This window comes from Anopheles gambiae, chromosome 3, assembly GCF_943734735.2.
Source record: "Anopheles gambiae chromosome 3, idAnoGambNW_F1_1, whole genome shotgun sequence".
NCBI lineage: Eukaryota > Metazoa > Arthropoda > Insecta > Diptera > Culicidae > Anopheles > Anopheles gambiae.
This window is the reverse complement of record NC_064602.1, coordinates 47,071,350-47,095,285: the sequence shown is the minus strand read 5'-3', so window position 1 is coordinate 47,095,285 and position 23,936 is coordinate 47,071,350. Positions and strand designations below refer to the sequence as shown.

General features: G+C 39.1%; 1 protein-coding gene across 2 annotated transcripts; it reads left to right on the top strand.

The window, feature by feature from the left end:
- The first annotated feature begins 1,499 nt into the window (after window positions 1–1,499).
- Window positions 1,500–23,685, top strand: LOC1279443 (tachykinins). 2 transcript variants are annotated; one of them, XM_061654541.1, is made up of 9 exons: window positions 1,500–1,873; window positions 21,921–21,985; window positions 22,102–22,358; window positions 22,474–22,522; window positions 22,588–22,729; window positions 22,803–22,910; window positions 22,993–23,054; window positions 23,128–23,264; window positions 23,337–23,685. In XM_061654541.1, exons 2-8 carry the CDS (start codon window positions 21,929–21,931, stop codon window positions 23,257–23,259), a joined length of 807 nt encoding a protein of 268 aa, XP_061510525.1. In that variant the 5' UTR covers window positions 1,500–1,873; window positions 21,921–21,928; the 3' UTR covers window positions 23,260–23,264; window positions 23,337–23,685. The 2 variants fall into 2 exon arrangements, with proteins under 2 accessions (XP_061510525.1, XP_319161.4); XM_319161.4 differs by having other exon boundaries at window positions 1,501–1,873; window positions 23,128–23,259.
- The last annotated feature ends 251 nt before the right edge of the window (window positions 23,686–23,936 follow it).

Sequence of the window (23,936 nt, the reverse complement as noted above, 5' to 3'; positions counted from 1 at the left end):
GAAACGCGCGTAGGACAATCAATTCAGCAATGATTGAATTATTTGCAATGCAATGCGATTTCTAAGCTTATCGCGAGAGACAATATAAGGCCATATAATGATATTGGATGTTGGCCGCCATCAAATGAGTACGATGAATGCTTTTGTATGTTTTGTAACACATTTATGTGAAATTGTGTAACGAACTACATCAACATAAATTACATGAGGTCTTTTCACACACTTTCCCATTTGCATACATTCATTATCAGCAAACAACGTAATTCAACCAAACTATGCTACAACAACATGCTCGATTATTGAGGAGAGCACAATGTGCTCTACCCAATGTTATTGTACCAATTATTATATGTGCAATTATTACAATTTTTATCAACAAATCTTCAAAATAGGAACACGATTATTTAAAACAATCGGATGAATCATTGATAGATGATTAATAATGAAACATATGCATACATACTAGTATTACTAATGGAAAATTGTTCAATTATTTTGTAACTCAAAGTATTTTATTTTCAACATTGGGACATTATTTTTTATTTTCGTTCTCATGCATTCATTTTTAAATGAAAATGGATTTCAATAATGTGAAATATTGTAAACATAACATCAATTTTAAGTTTTCAAAATAGAAATCTAAATCGCCTGCACAACTATAAAGATTAAAAATGTGTTACATTATTAAAAAAAATAAGCATAAAGTTTTAAGGTTTAAGCTAGATGTATGTTTGGCTGATTTTTCAACTATCAAATGTAGGAAAAGTGTTTTATGTGGCTCTAAATTAGCTGAACAGTTCGTGGATAGTTATTTCTGATTGCTTAATAAATAATATTATTTCATTTTTATGGTTTTATATAAGATCAACACGATTCAAACAGAATGAACCCGTTTTATTCAATTAAACATGTTAATAAAGTCAAGATTTGAACCTGTGTTTGTCAAATTTAAGAATTAGCAGTGCGGCTTATGAATTCAGATAGATTGTTCTTCTAGTGGCATTCTTTTGAGTAATTGTAATTTATAGAGAATTAAAAAATAACTTTCCTACGACACACTATTCTATCTCCGGCGTCGAATGTTCCTAACCTTGTATAACTGTGCACAACAAACAAGCTAGTAACTTGAACAAATTTTACTAATTTCCTCACTAATTATCCTCTCCAGCGCTCGACAACACTCCGTTGTTCTCGGCAAATCCATAAATCCCTTAAAAATCCTATTCGAATTAGGTGTAGCATTCAGTCATCGCGCCAGCTACTGACGTTGGGTTGATTTTTCCAACAACACACAAACGCTCCACGCTTTCCACACCGAAACGCAAACCGGGACGATCGTGTCTTCCCTTCGGCTCAGTCCGTCCGCGAATTCAAATGCCCGCGAATGCTCAACGCATGCCCCATAGCGTCGAATGGCAGCGTGTGCGGACCCATTTTCCGCTCCACCCGGTGTTGTCCGGCGATGACTTTCCCGACGCTATATAAAAGGTGGCAAGTGTGATGGTTCTGAATCATTCAAACGGTTGGTGTCGTTAGCGGAGAAAGAGACAGTGCCACAGCGCGTTCATAAGCACGTGTTTTGTGCTGGGTGGGTGTGCTGAGTTGTGTTTGAATTTCACCCATCACCGGAAAAAGGAAGCGAATAGAAGGAAAAACCGTTAAAAGTGCTGCATGCATTGCACCTTACCCGTGCCGTGCAGCAGACCAGCGTCCTATGTTAATATTTAGTACGTCGGGGTAGGATTTGAGTTGTATTTTTCCGCCTTTTCGGGTACTGTATCGTTCCTTTTCGACCGGACCTGATCGAGCTTTCACCAGGCACCAGGCGTTCTCTCTTTATTCTACCATCACAGGAACCCCAACCAACCAACAGGTAAGCAATTACTGCATGCTTATGAACTGCTGTATCCGATAGCGAGCTTGTTAACAAAAAATATAGAAATAAAAAAAACCAACCCCACACCGGAAGCAACACCTCGGCTCTGACTTTGGCAGAAACTGTCCAGAGTAGGTGTTAATATGCCAGGCGAGGTATTATTCTGATGGCAAGGCCACCAAAAGCAGTTGAATATTTAATTATGTTTGCGAGCAAAAGTGTTTCGTAACGGGAAATGTGCAGTGTGTGTTTTGTGAGTAGTGTGCATGTGTGTGAAACGAAATGATGATATTATTCATCATCCCCTTTCTGCTTACTAATATGTGATATAATTGGAAGAGTTAACGTACGAGCAATGATGCTTAAGGTGCTTAAGCTTCCTAAAAGCAAGTGACACGAGATGGGCTTTTCTCTCTCTCGAACGGATGGTGTGTAATACGATATGACTGGTTGGTGATCTTTGCACTTTGCGATAATTTACTACGAGCGCTCATTTGTGTGTACTTTATCCCTGGCACTTATCAATCATAAAAAACGGTATGAGCACAAGCAAGCTTATTCCTTTTACAACAAGAGAAGTTTGGGAAAGGTTTTTTTCTTACTAGCTTTTTGTTTTTTACTCGGCACCACCTGTGAGGCACAATGAGCTAAGCCCGGAAGTACCAGTGCTGACCAAAGAAATTCCAAATGAATTGTTTATTGATGTAACATAAAGCCATCAATAATTGAATTTTGCTCTTTTCGTTTAGCCCTTCATTTAACCCGAGCTTCCGCTTTGAACGTTGTGATCAATTAAATCGTAAATTTTTAAATGCATTACAAGCGAGATTAAAGCTACGGATGGGCCTTCATCTAAAATGTATGGGTTTAATCTGAATTAAGTACTCTGAACGAAGCTAATCGCTTGAGATCTACTTTCAGTTTTTTTTCAATGCCCAATTATAATACATGATGATGGTGGTTGGTGGTGTTGGGCACAACTTAGTCCGTATAGAAGTCCTTTTGACATACAAATACAACATACGAGCTTTTTATTTTCAGTGCTTTCCTAAATGTTCATTATGCAACTGTAAAAGTTTATATTTTACTCTTATATTAATAATTTGTATGAGTTGGATAACATTCACTTTCATAAGAAAAAAATAGTTTTTCCATAAAAATAGATTGAGAAGAGAACGTAATTGGGAAGACACACTGTATATCATTGGTTGAAAAAATATATTTAAAAAAATTCTATATTTAAAACTTAAGCAAGCAAACGGATTAGTGTTCATTCGTTCAAACAAGTTCAGTAGTGTATGGGTAGTTCCCGGAACATAGTTATCTACACAGTTCGTCTTTTGTGCTATTCGGAGATACTCGTTTTACTAAATTTAACAGTTTTTTGAGCAAATTTTACTGATTTGATAGATCAATTGACAAATGCAAAATAAATTCTCTTTTTTATCGAATTTTATAATTCTTTCAAAATGGTTTAAAATTGTAATATGCAGTCAATATTAGAACAAATAATTGATTTAATATCTAAAACTTATCTCACGTCAAGCAAAACTACACGAAAATTAGTAATTTTTTGGCTAGAAACTATGACATTCGACTTACGCAGACATAGAGCTCGCGTCCCTATTAATAGCGTCCAATAGCGTTTTTGGTCCCTATTAATAGTGTATTTCTGGGAACTCCTTTATTTGTGAAAACCTCGAACAAAATCGATGGATAATCATCTGAATCTTACTGGAAGCTCTATTCTTTTTTCCATATTACATATTATCATACATATACTTACAAGGCAAGAATAAAGCTGAATTTTGGTAGGGAGAGGTAGTTAAAGACGGACATTGCAGGAAAGATGGGCACTTTATAAACACTGGCTAAAATAATAATTCATCAATTCCACTATGTTGCATTCAATTTCAAAGTGTAACGATATATATGAAAATCTGTTTTGGAATGTCAATAAAAAATCTTAATTTCTGGTGGTATAAGCATCATGACACCAAAGTGAGAAGGACAGTTCATCATTGAGTAAAGCCTGGATTACATTCAATATTTCAATATGTTTTACAGTCATAATAGTTGGTGCATTGAATATACTATCCTTTGGTGTTCACTGGAAGTTATGGACCAACTTATCTCTGAAGCAAGGATTGAAATCTGCAAAGAATGAAACAGAGGTGAAAAGAGCAGCCATACATCATATTATTACTTGCACGATGCTGATAAAACCTCATAAAACTCAATATCTCACCATAGCTTAAGTCATTTTCTGTGTACAATCAAATTTAAGAAGTGAAACTGATATGACATCATTCATCTCACTATATATAAAATCGAAAATCGCCACAATGACGTGAGAGTAAACATTTAGCAAGAGAGAGAGAGAGAGAGAGATAGCCGTGAGAGCAGAGCTCTCTTAGCAACGCGCGTTGCTGCGAAAGAACTTGCTCCATGCCACTCTGCCACCCCTCGGGTAATGAGAGCAATGGTTACTTAGATTTTTTGTTTACACAAACCGATTTGAAAACACATGGTATTGGATGTAATGATTTTTTTTTATAATTAAAGTTGCAAATTAGCCACCTGATGATAACGTGTCCTATCTCATACCCCTTCCCATTATGAATCAAGATATTCAAGGCAATATTAAAAAAAAACATGTTTGAAAACTATGCAAAATAGCTTAATTGTGAAATAATTGATATTCCAATTCATTCCATCATTGATAAAGCCAACCATACTCATTATTGGTGCTTAAGCACCTTGAATACTACATACACCGTCGTCATCGGCAGATAAGTGTGGTACAGAATATCCTGTAAAACGGGTTGCCAGGACGTCGAACATGTACACTCCCTCAAATCTTTTTCTATTTGGCGTAACGTCCTATGCGGACATGCTGGCCTGTATAGGCTTTCGAGACTTAATTCATTACCACGTAGCCGGATAGTCAATCCTTGCTACGGGGGGCCGGTGCGAGGGCTTGAACCCATGACGGGCATGTTATTGAGTCGTTCGAGTTGACGTCCACGTACCACGGGATCGCCCCAAATCTACTACTCCCTCAAATCTACTACTCCGCAATATTGGTTGAGTCGGGACCAGGTAAACGCATGACAATAAAAGGCGGTTGTAGCCGAGAGACCCTAAGTGGCCAAATGCTGAAAAGCCTTGCTGAAATTCCGAGCCATAAAGCGGCGGATGTTGATGGCTTGAAAGTTAAAATTGAATTTGTAACGATTTGCTCGCGAGCAGGAAGAACTACTTATTTCAGGATGTCCTTCCGAAAAAAACACTAAAGGGAGAGATGGTTCATTGCGCAACATGACTGCAACATACTGCGCGTTAGGTGATACAACCGTGCGCACTGCATTCAGCCGGATCAGCGTCAACTGCAGAACGATTCACAATGAAACTATGCTTACTGTAACGTGCCCAAGAGGGCTGAAAAGATTCTGACTGTATCTATCAAGAATGATGGCGATATCTACCATGTGATGCAATCACCGTACTATGGTGTTGATTAAGAACAACCACGTTATAATTAAGGAAACGTGAAATTTGAAGCAAAATCTGAAAAATGTGGGGCGGCAAGAGTAAATAAAGTAGTTTGCAAGTAAACGCGAATTTAGTTGATTGATCTGGAAAGGGCATAACAGTGTTGAACCATTCTTTTCTATAACAGTATAGATCGGAATATTAGAACTACACCTTTGGAATGGTTATATGAGGGGATATGTTCACTGTTGAAATTTGATATTTGGCGCAACAATGACATTTGTCTCATACTCAAATACCAATTCCATTCAATACTTCAAAACCAGTTTCAAGATAATAAAATAAAATTTTGACGGCGTTTTTGGAAATGACCTTTTTGAAATTTAAGACCGGGAAAATTTACATTAAAATGTTCTATGCATCTATTACTTATTATCTAACGTATGAAGCATAAGTCGAAAAAGAGTAGAAATGGAATTCGAACCATATGTGATATCATATTTTTGTAGTTCAATCTTACATTTATGGGTACAAAAAACAAAAAATGGATTGAAGCAAAAGTGAACATTTCGAAAATTGTATGTTTTTAAGTACGCAATTGGGATTGAATCTAAAAATGTTGCATATGTATTAGCCGCACTCTAATTTTTTAATCCACTGCACATCAATACGTTATTCAATGAACACGTTGTTGAGGTTACTACTTAGCTATGCTTTCCAAAAAATCACGCCGATAACTAAAAAATAGTAATCAAAAAATTATACATTTGTAACAACAGAGGCATGGAACGTATCAGTTTGAAAATTACAAAATTGCGTGACTTGGCTCAAAAGTATCCTCATCGATATTTAACGGTTCTGCAAAGTACAGTAAGAACTGTACAGGAAGTTACAAGGTTAACACATTTGTGGTGTAACGCATAAGAACAAATAGGTGTTTGAGTTATGGTTGTTGCCACTGAACGTGTAGAGTTTGAAAATAATTCGAAATTTGAGAACATCCGGTAGATTTTACCGGGCCTTAACTAGTTAATAGATAAAAGATTCTACAGCTTTTCAAAGAGCTACGTGTGAATATTGCATTTTGCCTTGGTGAAAAAATGGCCTATAATGACTGAAGAATAAATTCACCAAATTTGTTAAGGTTGCGTACTTAAATAATTTTGAAAAATAAAATTACATTGTTCTTCCTTCAATTCGAAGCAACCGCAGCTGATTATGCTGGAGTAGTGGTCTCCAACCTGTAGTCCGCGGATTTACTTGTGTTTCGTTGCGTTAACAAAAGTTGTCCGCGAAAGAATTGATATTTTTGAAAAGAAAGGTTTATTTCAATACATTTACCAATTTTTCCCAGAATCAAAAATACATTTTCAATAGGCTTGTTGGACACTGCAACATGACTGTTTCTTTCGCCCTCAGTAAATTATTAATTTAGTGAAAACAAACATTGTTTTAAGCTGTCCAATGCTTTATTTTTTATTCAAAGACGCTAAAAAATCCGTCACGTGTTGTGGGTTTTGATGAAAGAGTGACCTTGCATCTTTTGCTCAGTCTAGATCGGGATCCTTCGGGACAGCTCATCCCAATAAATGGTAGACGCTGACTACACTAAGCATTTTCTGTGTCACCCTCTTTCGGGAATCACAAGAAACAACACTGGGCCAGCGAATCGACCGTTAATAACTATTAACAATGCTTGTCTAGAATAAGATTTAAAAAAATTTTTGATCAAAAACTTTTAACTAAATCTACAAAATGCATGCCTTCAATAGATGTGGGCCGCGGGAAAAGTTTTTTTCACAGCCAAGTGGTACGCGATCCTAAAAAGGTTGGAGACCACTGTGCTAGAGGAGTCAAAAAAGGCCTTAGTGTATGGTCTCTAAGATTTACACCTGAGCGAAACGGTGGTTCCAGATTAATAGGCAATTGAGTATTTTCGGCTTTGACACAGAAAACAGTAGATAATATTAAGAATCCTCTTATTCTTCAAGCGTTTTCTAAAAGTGTTCATCTCACCACATAGTGTCCGTCTTGACAAAACATAACAAAACTTCACAATATATAATATATTTTTAAATTGATGACAGTAATATAAGATCGAAACTCAAAGGATTCATCACATTTTCTGAATAAAAATAACGGTATAAAAATAGGCCTGCATTTTTTTTTTTTTTGGTTGGTTTTTTTATTCATGAGAAACAGTCCAAAAAGGCCGTATAACTAGTTTTTTTGTTTGTTTTATATATCACTGGATGTTGTTTTGTTTTATGCATCACTGGATTTTAAACAATGTTGTTTAGTTTGAAGTTTAACTAATCAGTCTTTACATACCTCCCCCTACAAGATATTGATACTGATGTAATGATAGTTGGAGTTATTATATGCCCTTTTAAACATATAATATTCTTCAAATTGCAAGTGATCTTCTTCGCATTATTCCTAAGGTCACTAAAATTATCAGCAAAGTTTTCACAATTCCTCTTCCTTTTAACAACAAGTTTAAAATAAGACACTGATACATCACGAATTTGAGAGCGACTTATAGCTTACGGGACATATTATACCGGCTAAGCAACTTCTCTCCTTCATAGTTGTCAAATAATATATTTAGCAGTCTGAGTACCCATTCCAAGGCTAATCGGCCCTTCAAATGTCCGTTACTGAAAATGTTTCCTTTAATCCGCTCTTAGATGTCCGTATGTGTCCGGCTGTGTGATCTTGGAAAGGCACCGGAATAGAGCAGGGCTAGCATTCAAAGATAATTTACTTTTTTTCCCCGGTTCATTGCAAATAAAACCACACAACATACAGCATGAAAGGTGGAATGAAAGTATACCTGACCGCGAACCGGTCGGTACGTGAGCATAATCTTTATGCCACGTTGCTAGCGCATTATTTGCATTTGCTCTCCACTGTTTCTATTTCGTTGACCATCGCTGGGTATGAATATTCATGCACAATACGTGATACTTTCGCACCCAGAACAACGGCTTGTGTATTAATATATCACTATCAATGTAACTGTTCTATGGACGCGTCCTTGAGTTTTTTTTTTAAACCGCATTCGTTGTTTTCGCTTCTGAGCCACCCTTCAGAGATGCCTTGCTGCAGGATGCTTCTGCCTTCTCGAAGGCGCATCCCGCGCGACATCGACCACATCATCTTTCCGAAACGGTGGGAGAAAAGGGAAACCAGGCACACTGGAATTAAATTTACCACAAATTCCCCGAGAATCGTGCAACAGACCAACGACTAGCAACGGTACTCTATTTAGTCGCATCGCCGCTTTGGATGCCTGCCGTTTGTATTAAATAAATCGGAAACAACTATCTGGCAGCTGGCAGCTTCTTTCACTCAGCTTTAGCGTACGCCCGATTTCGCCCTTAGTTGTTCTGCAAATCTCCCTTACACGCCACAGCCTAGCCTGGTCAGCACCAAAGCGAACGGCGAAAGGCGTCAAGCTCCGGAAATCATATTATCCATCTACGCCCTTCCTTGTGTAGACCCGTTGTGTGGTGTTATTGTAGCATCGCGAGCTTGATGATTTAGTGTGCTTGATGATGAAGATGGGCAAAGTTGTTTATAAAATGTGCAGCGAGCCAGCTGGTGCATCAAGGTGCAAGAAGTTTGTGAGTTTAATCATCTTGAAAAAATGTATCATCTTCTAGTTTACACGTCGGACGGAGAACAATTGTACATTATACATTAAAGTTATTTAAACTCAAATGAGAATGCTGCAGTGAACAAGATCCACCGATAGTTACATATTGTTACTAGGGAGCGTTCAATATTTTCCCAACATCTCGTATCGTAATTTCATTATCCTTGTTATTGCATATTCCATCCAGTACAATCTCACCGGGGAAAAGCGTTCAAACAGTGAACGAATCCAACATAAGCTCCATATTTTAAAACTACCGCTTTCCAACCAAACCCATCTTGGCATGTGCGTAAGTGTTCTGGGTAGGACGTGTTGAAGGCAATCTACGTCACCATGGTGTGAACACCTTGGGCGATGTATTTCATTAACCAGTTAAGCGGCTAGCAACTCTGAGAAGCATCTGGCGATTTAGAGGAGCTATTATTCTTCATTAGTACTGTGGTACAGGCAAGGGTACTCGAATCGAGTGGCCGTGAAGGTCGGTTCTAATTGGAATCTATCAAAGTTTATTATCGATTTTAAACATGCCCGATTTCATGTGCCCCAGCACAAACACTAAAACAATGCTCCCAAAAACTAATGCGATCCATGTCAAAGTTATTGAATTTGGTGCACGTTTGATGAATGAGTTTCGGACAAAATGGAAAGTAGGGATTTGTTTGTTACGTCCTGTGAAAACTCTCACCCGTTTCAGTCTTTAAAGTTTTAGCAACGGCTTCCAATCTGAAAGTACTTGAAAACAAACCAGTATAATGTTAAAATCATGTGTTCATTATAGTTCATATGTTTTTATCTTCTTTCTATGTTCATCCTTTTCACTGCCGAAAAAATTATCTCAAACTAGTCTGCTACGAAATGATTCAATAGTTCAAATAAAATATCTTCATAATGGTTCTACAACCATGGTTCTACATGTGCATAATTGGAATGCTAATTTATGTTTCACAAAATTTAAAAATAGTATATGTCTGCAATACAATAATGCATCAAAAGTGATGTGATGGTGTCCAACACTTGTATCGTTTTATTCTTCTTCTTCTTCAATTTGGCGTAACGTCCTACGCGGACATGCCGGCCTATACAGGCTTTCGAGACTTCATTACATTCATTCATTCATTCATTACCACGCAGCCGGATAGTCAATCCTTGCTAAAGGGGGACGGTCCATTTGGGGCTTGAACCCATGACGGACATGTTATTGAGCCGATCGAGTTGCCGACTGTACCACGGGACCGCTCATATCGGTTTAATATGATTTTATTTGAGTGGTGGTTTCTCCAAAATAACGTATGGTATGATCAGCAGCGGATCTAACGGTAGGCGGACTAGGCCGTCGATTTAGAGGCCCCGTAGATCGCCATTCTATAACATGCCGTATGGACAGAGTACTCCCAAAAGGATGGATGTTGAGGCCCCGAGGCTGGCGAATGAATTTAACCCCCCCCCCCCCCCGCCATAAAAAATTTTTGAGCCTGTGACTGACGATCGTAGGGCCCCCGACGGCATTTCAAGTTTACAGATAAAACTCCCAACTGCCAGTTTAGTGCCGCTAACCCCCCCCCTCCCCCCCCCCTTCCCCACCGAACACCATTTACCATTTACAGGGGGCCTTAACTCGTCTTACCGCCTAGGGCCACCGATACCCTTAATCCGCCACTGGGTATGATATGTCGCGTCCTATTACGATTAAAAAGAATTACTTAACTTACTTACAGTACAATTGAATAAAAAAGTTATTTCAAAAGATCATTTGATAATGGATTCGGTTATGGATATGTCTCAAATCACCGAAGCACTCTTTTCAGGAAACGGAGCGTATTCCAAGATCATTTATTCTGCCCCTCTTTTTTGGGGTCGAAATAAACTTATAATTCGAAATCTAGCACCACCCCATGGTTTAGTGAGAAATAGGAATAGGATCGAGCCAACTGTGTGCCCATTTCGTGTTACAACAAACAAGAAACAAAGTAAGGAAGAATATGAAATATGTAAGTGATTTTGGAAAGGAAACTCAAGGAGTTAAGTAATGTAACTGTAGCAAATTTAAACATACATCAGAACATCGATTATCTGGAAGATATTAACCGACGCGTGGTTTGAACCATGCGCATGATTTTGACAGCTTCATATATTAATCTTTAAGAATGCTTCAAATTCCTTTAAAACATAATGTGGCAGACAGTATCTTCCAGTAATCTTCTTCTTTTTTTCACAAAAACGAAGGGTGTTCAATGTTATTTTTCTCTGCCAACTCGAAAGCCAAAAGTGGATCATTAGTTAATGTGATTCCATACCAGCGACTATTTTTTTCTTCAGTTCAGTCTAAACCGGCCTAAAGTAAGCCTAAAATACGATCAAAACAAACAAATATTAATTTTAATAAGCCTAAATCATATATTGTACATGTACCTATACATGTTTTGAGTCCGAGTTTGGCAACGTTCTATGAGAGAATGATATCTAAATTCCACAATTATAACTTCTTTGGTTTGTTGACATCTTGAATTTTAAAGCTTCTACGGTATTTTTAATTGCGTGTTTGCTCAGCTTGATTATTATGTTTGTAGTACATCGTTAAGGGACATCTGTATAAAATACAGACACTTTCAAATTACGATATAAAAAAAGTTAACATGCTACAAATAAGCATTACATTACTACCGAGTGTGGTGTCGATTTTACCCCCATTGGCCGCACAAGTTTTAGTGACATTTTATATTATATAGTTTAATATAAAATTACGCACTGTGACATAGAACTAATCTATAGTGTTTATAAAACAATACTATTAACACGGAAACTATAATTTTGTTGAAATAACGCCACAATTCTTTAAGTCCCAGAAGTAAAAACTTACATCGGCTGTCAATCAGAACCACCATGTGTTGTTGACAGGTTTCTGATCAGTGAAATGTGACTCAAATATTCGAAACAGTTGACATAAATCGATTAATAAACTAAACTAAACTAAACTAAACTAAATAATGTGTACAAATTTTTATTCTTCAAAAAGTTCTATAAATACTAAAACAGCAAGGTGTCGAACTTACCCACAGTGTCGAACCGAACTTCCCCTACAGTCATCAACTCGTACGACTTAACGGCATGGATTCAAATCCGAATGGACCTTGCCCCCGTACGTAGGACTGACTATGCTACTATGGTAATTAATAAGACACTTAAAGCCATGCCCATTAGTGGTACAAGCAGGCCTTGACTGATAACAGTTTTTGTGCCAAAGAAGAAGAATAAGAAGATGTAATATTTTCGAACTTAATTTTTGTTAAAAAATTAGTTAATTTGGACAGGTAATAGGGCTGCGCAACTAAATTTAACGGGTGCTCAGAAGTGTGAGACGAGATTATTGGCCTCAAAACGCAATTAAAATCAGTAGCTGATGACAACTCCTTCGGAGACCTAAAATCAAACCATACCTTTACCGGTCTAGAAACCGATTTACCATTACTTATTCAGGTTCAGGAGCTGATCAGGCCGAAGGAGCCAAACCTCAGGCCGGTCATGTTGGTCACCAAACTACACCTGGCAGTACATATGCAGCGTAGAAATAGCGTAGCAAATAGAGTACGAGTGTTGGAAACAACGTAGGAAATAGCGTAAAACTTTCAGCATTTTTTATATAGATTTAACAAATGTTTTATCGATTATTGAAAAACATATAATTGCAGTGATAAATCGATTAGTATTTAGTTAATTGTTAATATAACCAGTGAAATTTATAAAAATTATACATTTTTCGATCCGTTCTACTGTATTATTTTTTTAAATCCACGCTATTAATATTTTAAATTTTCATACTTCAGCATCAACGAAGAAAATGTGTCAAAAAAAAATTGTGCAAAGGTACAATGCGTCCTACTTTCTTGTTGTCAGTTTTTATGACGCACAATCAGTATCGACGGCGCTTGTTTTGCAGTTTGAACAACTTTGGCAACTTTGGCGCTGTGTCGCATGTGGCAAATGAAGTGAAAAGCACATTCAAGTAACACCCTATGCCAACAGCTATACCTGATGTTACAGGTATAGGAGTGGCAACTGATCAAACAATCGAAGGATTGCCATCTGTTTTAATATCGTGTTTTTACGACAAGGCGTGTGCCAAGACATTCATGCATATCTTGAGCGTTTATCATTATTGCAGCCATGTCTTCAATGTCATTGCTCAATCGTTCCTCATCTGCTATTCACTTTACTTCGTCGCCTTATTAGACATGATTTTCGCAAAGGATGGCCCGTAGCATTGTGGCTTCATCAATCTTCAGCCCTTTGTTAAAATTCGGCTTATTATTTCAGATATGGTTGTAAAACTCTTTCTCTTGTTGGTTTTGAATATTCGTTTTTGTTTCTTTCGTTTCATATATTCTGCATAAAGATGCTGAATGCTTTGCAACAGCTCACATTCGCTGATCATCGCGAATTTCAACTTTGTTAGCTTCTGTTTGGTTGTGAAGTGCCACAGTTTTCAGATCGATTCCACCTGTCTGTATTCATTCAATCCTACCTCTACCCTTGTCTTAGTTATCCGCTTCTCAAGATGTTGAATCCATCAAATGTTATGATCACAACGAACTCATTGCAATTTGAATGATACGTATGCTTTTTAAGGGTCACTTCGCAAGCCGTCACACGCTTCCTTTTGATGTCAAACGACCCCTTTCTTCTATCTCTTTTTGAATGTGAAAGCGCTCTACAATACTCGACCTTCTATCTTAAAAGTGAGTTGGTCCGTACTTGTAACGGTTATGGTCAGCCGTGCCTATTCCAGAACTCATCGTGTCATTTGGGCTGTCACCGGTCGACTTCCAGGAAAATGAGGCGCACACTAGCACACGCACATTAAGTGTACAATTGTGTGTTGTGCGCGTAACACGGCACATTGACCGATCGAGAAAGAACTCTCGGCAGGGCAGGTGCGCGGCCCGTACAGTAGCGGAATTTGGGGCAAGTGTGCCATAGGGGCAAGAGTGCCACCAAGCATTTTTCCATAAAAACATTAGTTTGATCATCAATTGTGTATGCAGATGGTTGCGTTCTAGTGATTAGCTATACTGTGCCGAATTTCATATAGATCAATTGATTTTTTTTCCATTGTTTTGAACTGTTTTATGTTGAGTTTCAAAATTGAGCAGAAAATTAAAGGGTTTTAATCAAACCAAATAAGCTGTACAAAATCATGGGAACAATTAACCGAGAAAATATTCATACCACCGTAGTAGTTAAAAAGTTAAGTAAAGTTTAAAAAAACGTGAAAATTGTACGTGGTTAGTTGAACAAAACTTTCTTTTTGTCACTGAAAGATCCTATTTAAAAAAAAAAAAGGTACAACTTTTGGGGCAAAAGAGCCACCTCTATTTGGGAGGTGAGCCTCCACCATATGTCATAGGAGCGAGCTGTCAACAATGTAAACATTGTTGTAGCGTGCAGCAGTATGGTGCGCTATTATGAGCGGATTCCACCCTGGAAAAAACAGACCAGTAACAAACCATATTGTGGTACAGTTGGTGGTCAAAAAGGGTGCATTGGTGATTCAAGACATTTAGAAATACATACACTAGTGCCACAAACGTAAAAAAAATCCAATTATCTAAGAAATACGTTTATTTTAACCAGGTGGCTGTCTTGCCCCATACGGGTGGCACTCTTGCCCCATAGCCCAAAAAACAACGTCCTTTTCGACCTTTTTTCAACGCTTCAAAAAGAATTTTGTTTGCTCGTTTTTAAAGCGAAATTCAATTATGAGTGAGGAAATAGATGTAAAATGATTATGAGATTTAAATCGGCTTTAGATAAACACGTTTTATTGCTAAGAGTGGTACATTTACCCCAAATTCCGCTATACGTTGTACAGTGTTTATAGTATTGCATGTTGATTAGTATTCCATTTATTATTACTTATTGTGTAAAACTTTTAAGTAATAAAGAACCAAAGATCTCGGCCATAACACTAAAGTTATGCGTACTGCAGCACTTTGTAGCCACTGCAATAAAATATGCAAAATTGCAAATTTGTTTTGAAATCTTAAAAATAGTGAGCTATGAACGTGAGAACGATTTCTGCGTTTGTTAGACGGTATGAATATTGCAGTTACAGTTTGTATGATGGTATAATACCGGAACAAAGGGCTTGTCCCGTAAAACTGCGTAACTGCTGCCCATCTGGAAAAGATACATAAATAAAATAGCATCCATTACGGTTGTGTCTATTCAACTACGATTGTACATCTTCCACCACTAGTAGTAGAGGATAAGGATGTAATCACCATTTCTAGCAACGTATTTTTTCCCCAAAAATCAAAATACCCGATTTTGTACATTTGCATTTGTACACAGATATCTGCTATCTTTCTTATTAAAGATTTCTTATTTGAACAGCTTTTTCTGATCGCAGACAATTGAAGTGATAAACCTACTGTGTCTGCTGCTATACACACACGATGCCTCGTATGTGTGGTAGTAGTTGCTAACATCGGAGTGTTGGAAATTTTAGCTATAAATACTGAGGAAAGTTTACAGCTTTTCCATAGTCGTGCAAAATAAGTTATGATGCAAGTGATTAGTCTAGTGCTTTTGGGACTGCTGTGCTGTAATGAGATTGCAGCAAAAGCAGGAGCTCAATGTGGAGCGCAGAGCCATGGTAATGTCAAGATTGGAGATAAAGGAGTAGTGCAAAGTGGACGCATTGTCAATGGTATCAAAGTGAACCCTGAGAGATATCCATTCATTGTTAACATTTACTATAATGGTCAGTTCTATATCAGCGGTAATATCATAACTCCTTCGCACGTACTTTCATTGGGTGCTTTTTTTTTTTACTTGGAAAAAGTTCCTTCAATAGTGAGTATGTTCATGCTATTTTCTATGAGAATATTGCTTTACAATTTTCGTATTTCAGTTTTCTATCTACGGAGGTGGCACAACTCCGTTATCTGGAGGAATTGCAATACCAGTGACTAAAATAACAATCCATCCTAAAATAGTATATAATTTTGGTACACTCGATTTCAATTTGGTTGTTATATCTGTGCCAGTAAATTCATTCCAAGGTAAAACTAATATGGCTCCAATTCCGCTTCAAACATCAGAAGTATTACCCGGATCTCGATGCTATATCATTGGATGGGGAGAAACGAACATTGGTGCTCAAAACATGTTAAGCGCATTGCATTACGGTACCATGAATATTGTGTCACAGAGTGCTTGCTCTCGTTCATGGGCCTTTTACCATAAGGATTTAATTACTTCCAAGTAAGTATGCCAACAGATAAGAGTATCAAAACGTCGTTGGTTGGTTTGTTCGTGTTTATTATGAAAACGCTACTCTCTCTCTCTCCCATAAGCATGATCTGCGCTAAATACTGTTTCGGAGTGGATATCTGCTATGGGGATCTGGGTGGTCCGCTCGTTTGCGATGGAAAACTTACCGGATTGGCTGCTTTCCCCGATTTTGGCTGTACTAGTGGTAGGCCAGTAGGATTTACTAAGATTATGGCGCCTAGCATTCGCAGCTTTATTCGTAACGAAACTGGAGTCTAATAAATATTGATATTTATCGGAAATAAACTAACACTGTTTCAAACATAATTGTAAAACGCTTTAATCCATTTGAAGAAGGTTAATCAATTCACATATTTCTATTGGCGTAACGATCTACACGGTCATATCATGGCTTTTGAGACTTATTGACTGCCACGCAGCCGGATTGTTACGAAGAACTGACTCTTGCTAAGTGGGGGGCGCGGTTTAAATGAAGTTTGAGCTCTCGACGGGCATGTTAATAAGTCGCCCAAGTTGAAGACTGTACCAGGAGATCAATTCACATATTTTGTTCTAAATAAAACATTCCAATAGTTTCATAGCAGCGAGTGTGATGGATGATCGATGGTGATGTTCGAAGTCATACTGCTTTCCAGGAATATTCATATTCATATTCATATTCACATTTATTTGTCTACCTTTTGGTTACACAAATACTTAAATTATACTTATTACCTAATTTCCTAACCTAACAAAAATGAACACAAATTATCTAAAATTTGAGAAAATTTTTTTTTCAGAAAATTAGAATTTAAAATTTAAAAATTAAAAATTAAAAATTAAAAATTAAGGCAGCACGGGATTATGGAGGGTTCTAATGCGGGATCGGAAAGATGATAAGGGAAGGTTGAAATCAAACATAGAATATACACAGTTAAATCGACGAATTGCACGAAGAAGGGGGTCATTACGGCCCACTGCAGTTCGGCGGGAAGGGATCACTAGGGGAGGGCGGTTTCGAAGAACACGGTTAGGGGCGTAGAAAGGGATAGAAGAAAGAAGGGAAGGAGAATCAATATTACCAAGGAGTAATGCGGCAATAAAGGTGGATTGGGCATGGGAACGGCGGTTTTCCAATAGTTCCAGGCCAAGCTGCCGACACCTGCCCTCGTAAGGAGGTATGGGGGAGGAAAATCTACCCAGGGTTTTACATATAGCAAACCTGGTGAACGATCGCTGCACCCGCTCGATACGTTCCACGTGGGTTCGAGCTGTAGGGGACCAGACTACTGAGCAGTACTCCAAAATCGATCTGACCAGAGAGCAGAACAGAGTCTTGAGGCACATAGGGTCGGAGAAATCGCACGCAATTTTCTTTAGGAGACCCAATGTTTTCCGCGCCTGATTGACAACTGAGTCAATGTGGTGGCTGAAGGTGAGGCCTCTGTCAAGCAAGACACCGAGGTCTTTTACGACACAAACACGATTGACTGGTACAGAATTTAGGACGTACGAGTAAGTGATTGGAGACTGCGAACGACTAAACGAAATGACGTTACACTTATCAGGACATAATGTGAGGGAATTACTAGAACACCAAGACGAAAAACGATCAAGAATATTTTGTAGGGAAATGCAATCACTAGGAGACGAAACTGGGAGAAAGATTTTGAGGTCGTCTGCGTAGCAGAGGAAACACTCAGGAGGGAGGGTGGTACGGACATCATTAATAAAAATTATGAACAGCAAAGGACTTAGAACACTACCTTGCGGTACGCCTGCACTACATGAAAAGGGAGTCGAAAACATATCATTAAATTTAACACTGTAGGAACGATCACATAGAAAAGAACGTAACCAAGATACAAAAAGATTATTGACGTCAAGTTGTGAAATTTTATTTAGAAGTAAGGAATGAGGAATACGATCAAATGCAGATTTGAAGTCAGTATAAATAGTATCAACTTGTTTAACTGACTCTAACTGGGATGATACGAAAGAGGTGAAGGACATAAGGTTAGTTGTTGTAGAACGGTTAGGAAAAAAGCCATGTTGCTGAGGGATAATAGTAGAAGAGGTGAGTTTAAACACATAGGTATGGATAATATGCTCAAATACCTTGGTTATTGCGCATTGTATTGAGATGCCACGGTAATTGGAAATGACAGACGGGTTACCTTTTTTGTGGATGGGAACTAGCCATGCTCGCTTCCACAATAAAGGAATAAACTACCACTACTAATCCAAGAAGCGTTCGAACTATTGGCGATGATGGTTTTGCTGAAGTCACGGCATGGAAAGGGGTTGTGGTAACAAGCTGAATTATTACGTCCTGCGTTGGCTAGTTCATCATTTGCTATTTCATTGCCACCATTGCCTGTGTAATCCGGAATACATCAGAGGGAGTATTTTGGTGAGTCCAGTATATCGTTATCCTGGTGGCTTGCGTCTGTGTTTGTGCTGTGTCACCGATGGATCCAGATTAAAGTGTTTGAAGGACACTTGTGCTGTCATTGAAGATCACGTTGAGTTTATCCCTATGCAGACCTTCGTTGGATGCAATTATCAAGGCTTTTGTTTCTGTTTTGAGGATTGTGGTCTGGTCTGGCAGCTTCATGGTACTATTATCGATGTTGGAGTAGATTCCCCAGCAAGTGGAATCGTTATTTACTGATCAGTCTGTGAAAGACCTTCGTTGGATGCAATTATCAAGGCTTTTGTTTCTGTTTTGAGGATTGTGGTCTGGTCTGGCAGCTTCATGGTACTATTATCGATGTTGGAGTAGATTCCCCAGCAAGTGGAACCGTTATTTACTGATCAGTCTGTGAAACTCAGATGGTAGTTGTAATATATTTGTTAAACAAGCATAGTCATAATGATTGTAATGAGCTATGAGACTATTGCAACCAGACAGAAGATAATTTTTCTTTGTCGAATCAATTTGTGGAGTGACAGGGCGACTATCGATTTGGATGAGTTTGGTGCCTGAAAGGAGAGCTTTATGTGTAAACGCGGTAGAATCGGGCTTGCAACGAACGCTCCAGTAGCACAGTGCTAGGTGCTTGGGCTTTGTGTTTGGACATTTTCCCAATGACGGAACACTGTTACGCAGACGACCTCAAAATCTTTCTCCCTGTATCCTTGCCTAGTGATTGTGCTTCCCTACAAATCATTCTTGACCGTTTTTTCCTCTTGGTGTGTTCGTAATTCCTTCACTTTATGCACGGATAAGTGTGACGTCATTTCTTTTTGTCGTTCGCAGTGTCCAATCGTTCACTTGTACGTTCTAAATTCTTTGCATTGTGTTTGTCAAAGCTCGCATCTTCAGCCACCACATTCACTCAGTTATCAATAAAGCGCGGAAAACATTGGGTTTCATAAAGATAATTGCTTGCGACTTCTATGACCCAATCCGCCTGAAGGCTCTGTCCTGCTCTCTCCAACAGACAATGGTCCAACAGGATTGAAGCTGTCCAAAAGAGAGTTACACGTATTGTCTTACACTTCACTCCGTGGCGTAATGTAACCCCTCGTCCATCGTATCATACTCGTTGTTTGTTGTTCTGTCTGAACACACTTGCTAGGAGTCGTGATAATGCCCAATGTACGTTTATGTTCAAACTTATTGTCGATGAGATAGATTCGCCAGAATTATTGGCTAGAGTCAATATAAATGTCCCTCCTAGAGTGTTCCGTAACTACAGACTAATAAAAACTGACCTTACAAGACCTGCATAGAGCGCGAACGACCCTATGACTGCGATGTCCCGTAAATTTAATCAGCGTTACACTTTATTTGACTGGCACCAACCTACAAGATTCTGTTGATACGCCTTGACATTGTACACTGCGTTTAACCTACTCTTTGCGATACTTATTTAAGTTCTAGTTTTAATTCAGTGATAAGGCCGCTTGTTTGGCTAATAACTTTAATACAATAAACAATTAAACAATTAAGCCAATGGACAGAGGGGAGATTGTTTAACATTAACGGCGTGCGTCTGAGATTTTACACGGGAAAGAAATGCCCTCAGAACAGAAATCCGTTTCTACACGATGTATTAAGAATGCGGCTATATCGTAACAAAAAAAAATACTTTGTCATCAATTTTACAAGCTCATGAGCAACTTCGTTCCAAGACACGAGTCCAAAAACACACAATTGCATCAGATCTTTGCTATCGAAACCCAAAGTTTCAAATGTGATTATGTATCTTGAAACCAAATTTCAAAATTTTAAACCGCTTATTTTAAATGGCTAATTTTAAATGCCATTAAAATGTTTACTAAGAATTAGCCCTTCGTCACAAACATTCACAAACAAATTGCGTCCATAAACCTACGCACATTGAAAGAACACTTGTGGAAGATGAAGACAAAATATACATTCTTCTCTAGTTTCAACGGCAGTGTCCTCCGCTCAGCAGACCGTCGTCAGACGTGTAGCAGAGGAAGGAGTTGCCGAATGTAGGCCGAAACTCAATTTCTTCTTGCCCTTTGCAGATGAGATGAAAAGATAGACGTATTGCAGTGCATCATGACAGGTCTGTAAGACATCGAACAGCTGACAGAGCATCTATAGAACAGAGTCGTGTTTGTTTGTCTCGTTCGATTGGTCCCAGAGCGCCTCCTTATGGTAACAAAAAGTCACTGAAAACCAAAGCTCACTTCACTGGAGTGGGTACAAGGCAGGCCTTGACCGACAACGGTTGTTGTGCCAATGAAGAAGAACCACGTAACTGATTATTCAGGTCTTGTCAAGGGATGTGCGCCATAAGCGAGCAGTGCAGTCCTTGTAGGGACGGGTGCATCTATCGCAAGTAGCCACCCATTCGCTCCTGGAATAACCCACGCCTTTAGGGTGTTCCATATTTTTTCTTCCCATTTTTTGTGAGAAGCCCATCACTTGTGTTTGAATTCTTCCCATGTTTTATTCTATGTTTAAGTTAATAATCTATTATTTTCATGTCCAAGTAAAAACTATTTGAGAAACAATCAAAATACTTAGAAAATGTTAAACAAAACCTGTGCATATCTATCTTCATCAATCCCACAGATTGATCCCAATAACAAGCAAATCAATTAATGAAAAAGCATATCGAAACGGGAACACAATTTGCAATGCAGTACAACTATGAAAATTCATTTTAATTCACTATATTGCTATTTGTACTTGCTTTGCCATTACATTGAATTCGGATAAAACTCTCCACACGCACAAAAAAAGAACTTCGTAAACGAATTCGCATGCACGGTTGGTGCAAAACATGATGCACGTCCATGCAAGGAACATCATCGAAAACGTGTAATCACAACGATCGGCACGAAATCAATTTGACAACTATAAACATTTCAATCGCGCCTCGGCTCCCATTGGAAACAAAACGAGTAAAATTCCACTTAGCTTCGAATATTTCGATCAAGGACGGATTGTTGCATTGCAAACCAACAAAAAGAAGGAAATTGTGAATTGAAAGGTACAAAAACTCCCTTTTGTGTCAATCAATCGGTGACGTCAGACACAGGCGGAGAAGTGTGCGGTTCTGTTGTATCTTGCCACCGCGTAGGAAGATGTTCATAATTAACTCTTTCCCTGCCTTTTCGTTTTGCTTGCAGCACTAGCAATGAGCCGACCCTTTGTACTGCTGGTCCTCGCGTGCCTAACCAATGTGTGTGTTTCGGTAAGTGGTCATTCGCGACGCGCCAGACACAAGTGCCGATAAGTAGATTAATCGTTGCACGTTAATTGCATTAATTGCATTTTCCCACATCCCTTCTCCATTCCCACTCGTTCCAGGAGGTTCCCGGCGATGCTATGCCCCGACCGAGCACCGACGATGATGATAGGCCCAATTACATGGCATTCAACGAAAACGCATTCAACGATAACGACCTTTCACCATCGCCCACTCCCTCGCCCAGTGACGCGTCCCGGCTGTTGGGGGACGGTGCCACGGGTCACGGTGCTGGGGATGGATTAGCACGTGGTCTGTACGGCTGGAGTGGAGCTATGCCTCGATGGCGGCTCAGTCCGGAGCTGCTCGATGGTTTGAGGTAAGGGTGAATTGTTGTCGACATTGATTATGCAGCGGCTGATTGATAAATGAATCAATTTTTGCATCTGCGTCCCGGATCCGGCAAACCGGATAATCGACACTGGCACACACAGGGCGGCGCTCGAGGTGGAAAACGACCTGTTTATGCCGCACAATGAGCAGGTACGGGAATTGCTTTGATCCATTCGGCGGCATTTGGCTTATAAACAAATTATTTGCCATTCCAGATCAAGCTCGGCCGGACGGACCTGACCGGTGAGGAGGATTCGAACGGACAGTACGGGATTGATGGGGGGCGTTATCTTCCCAAGCGTGTGCCGACCGGATTTACGGGCATGCGAGGACGCCGTGTCCCTTCAGGGTTCAATGGTACGCAATACTGGGAGACAATCGTTTGCGAGAGTAATGCAATTAACGTTCCCCTTGATCCATTCGTCCACAGGAATGCGGGGCAAGAAGTCACTCTCACTATTCAACTGGAACAATCAGGCATCACGGGGCGGTTCCAACTCTTACCGGGACGGTAAACGGGCGCCTTCAGGATTTATGGGTTTGTTTTTTGGAGTTCCTTCGGTTGGGCAGAGCGTTGGGAGTTTTAGGTAATTATTTAACACTCTTCTTTCTTTCGGTAGGAATGCGTGGCAAGAAGAGCTTTGACACATCGCTGGACGAACGATGGAGTTTGGACGACTTGGTAAAGGCTGCACACTCCGATCAATCAATCGAATCTTCTCCAGCTGTCCAGTTTTGCTTCGCTTTTTTTTCAGAACACCGGCAGTATGGCAAAAGAGTATCCAAACTTTCTCGTGCTTGATCCTGCCCTGGGACCCTCGATGCATCTAAATGCGGCACCTCCAAAACGGGTCCCTAATGGATTCATGGGACTGCGCGGGAAATAAGTAATGTACCAATACTGTTCACGCATCACAACGCTTCCATAGCTAATGTCTTCCCCCTTTTAACCCATTTCATACAGGATCATTACCGACAAGGATCGTGGCCCCAGAAAGATAGTTATTCAAGATCTCAGCGAATGTCCTTCTCCAACCATTTTTGCATGCATGGAATGTAAATGTATCGTTAACCCCTTCTCTAATCTACCGTTAAGCAGCTGCTGCTGAACATATCATCATGATCATCATTATCAGTGCGGGAGGTAAACGTTTATGGTGAGGTGCGTATGTACAGTAACTCGAGTGTGGACGTGTGAGATTGTTGAACAGAAATCTTAAACAATAACAACAAATAAAACACTTGCTCACAGAGAATAATATCAGATGAAAATGAATAAAAACTGGCTTCTGGAAGTATTATTGCATCGTTAATTGCGTTCTGGTTTACACTACCGTTCTCATCCGAACTATTTTTTTAAAAGAAACAGCTGCAAGCTGGCAATTGAAGAGGTTCGCTATATTTTTTTAACAATTGTCCAAATATGTTTGATTATTGGCTAATATTTGTATTGCCAAAGCAGCTGTGACAGCCGAAATAGGCCGCTACGAATGCTTAGCGGTGCTCAGAGAGCAGTAGCGATCAACATAAACCGGAGAAAGTTGACGGGATTTTTTTAGCGCGC

Excerpts from the sequence above, each read along its gene's own strand:
- LOC1279443 (XM_061654541.1), top strand. The coding sequence starts at position 21,929 with ATGAGCCGACCCTTTGTACTGCTGGTCCTCGCGTGCCTAACCAATGTG. Across the intron at positions 21,986-22,101 it reads TAACCAATGTGTGTGTTTCG|GAGGTTCCCGGCGATGCTAT; the intron begins GTAAGTGGTCAT and ends CACTCGTTCCAG. Across the intron at positions 22,359-22,473 it reads GAGCTGCTCGATGGTTTGAG|GGCGGCGCTCGAGGTGGAAA; the intron begins GTAAGGGTGAAT and ends TGGCACACACAG.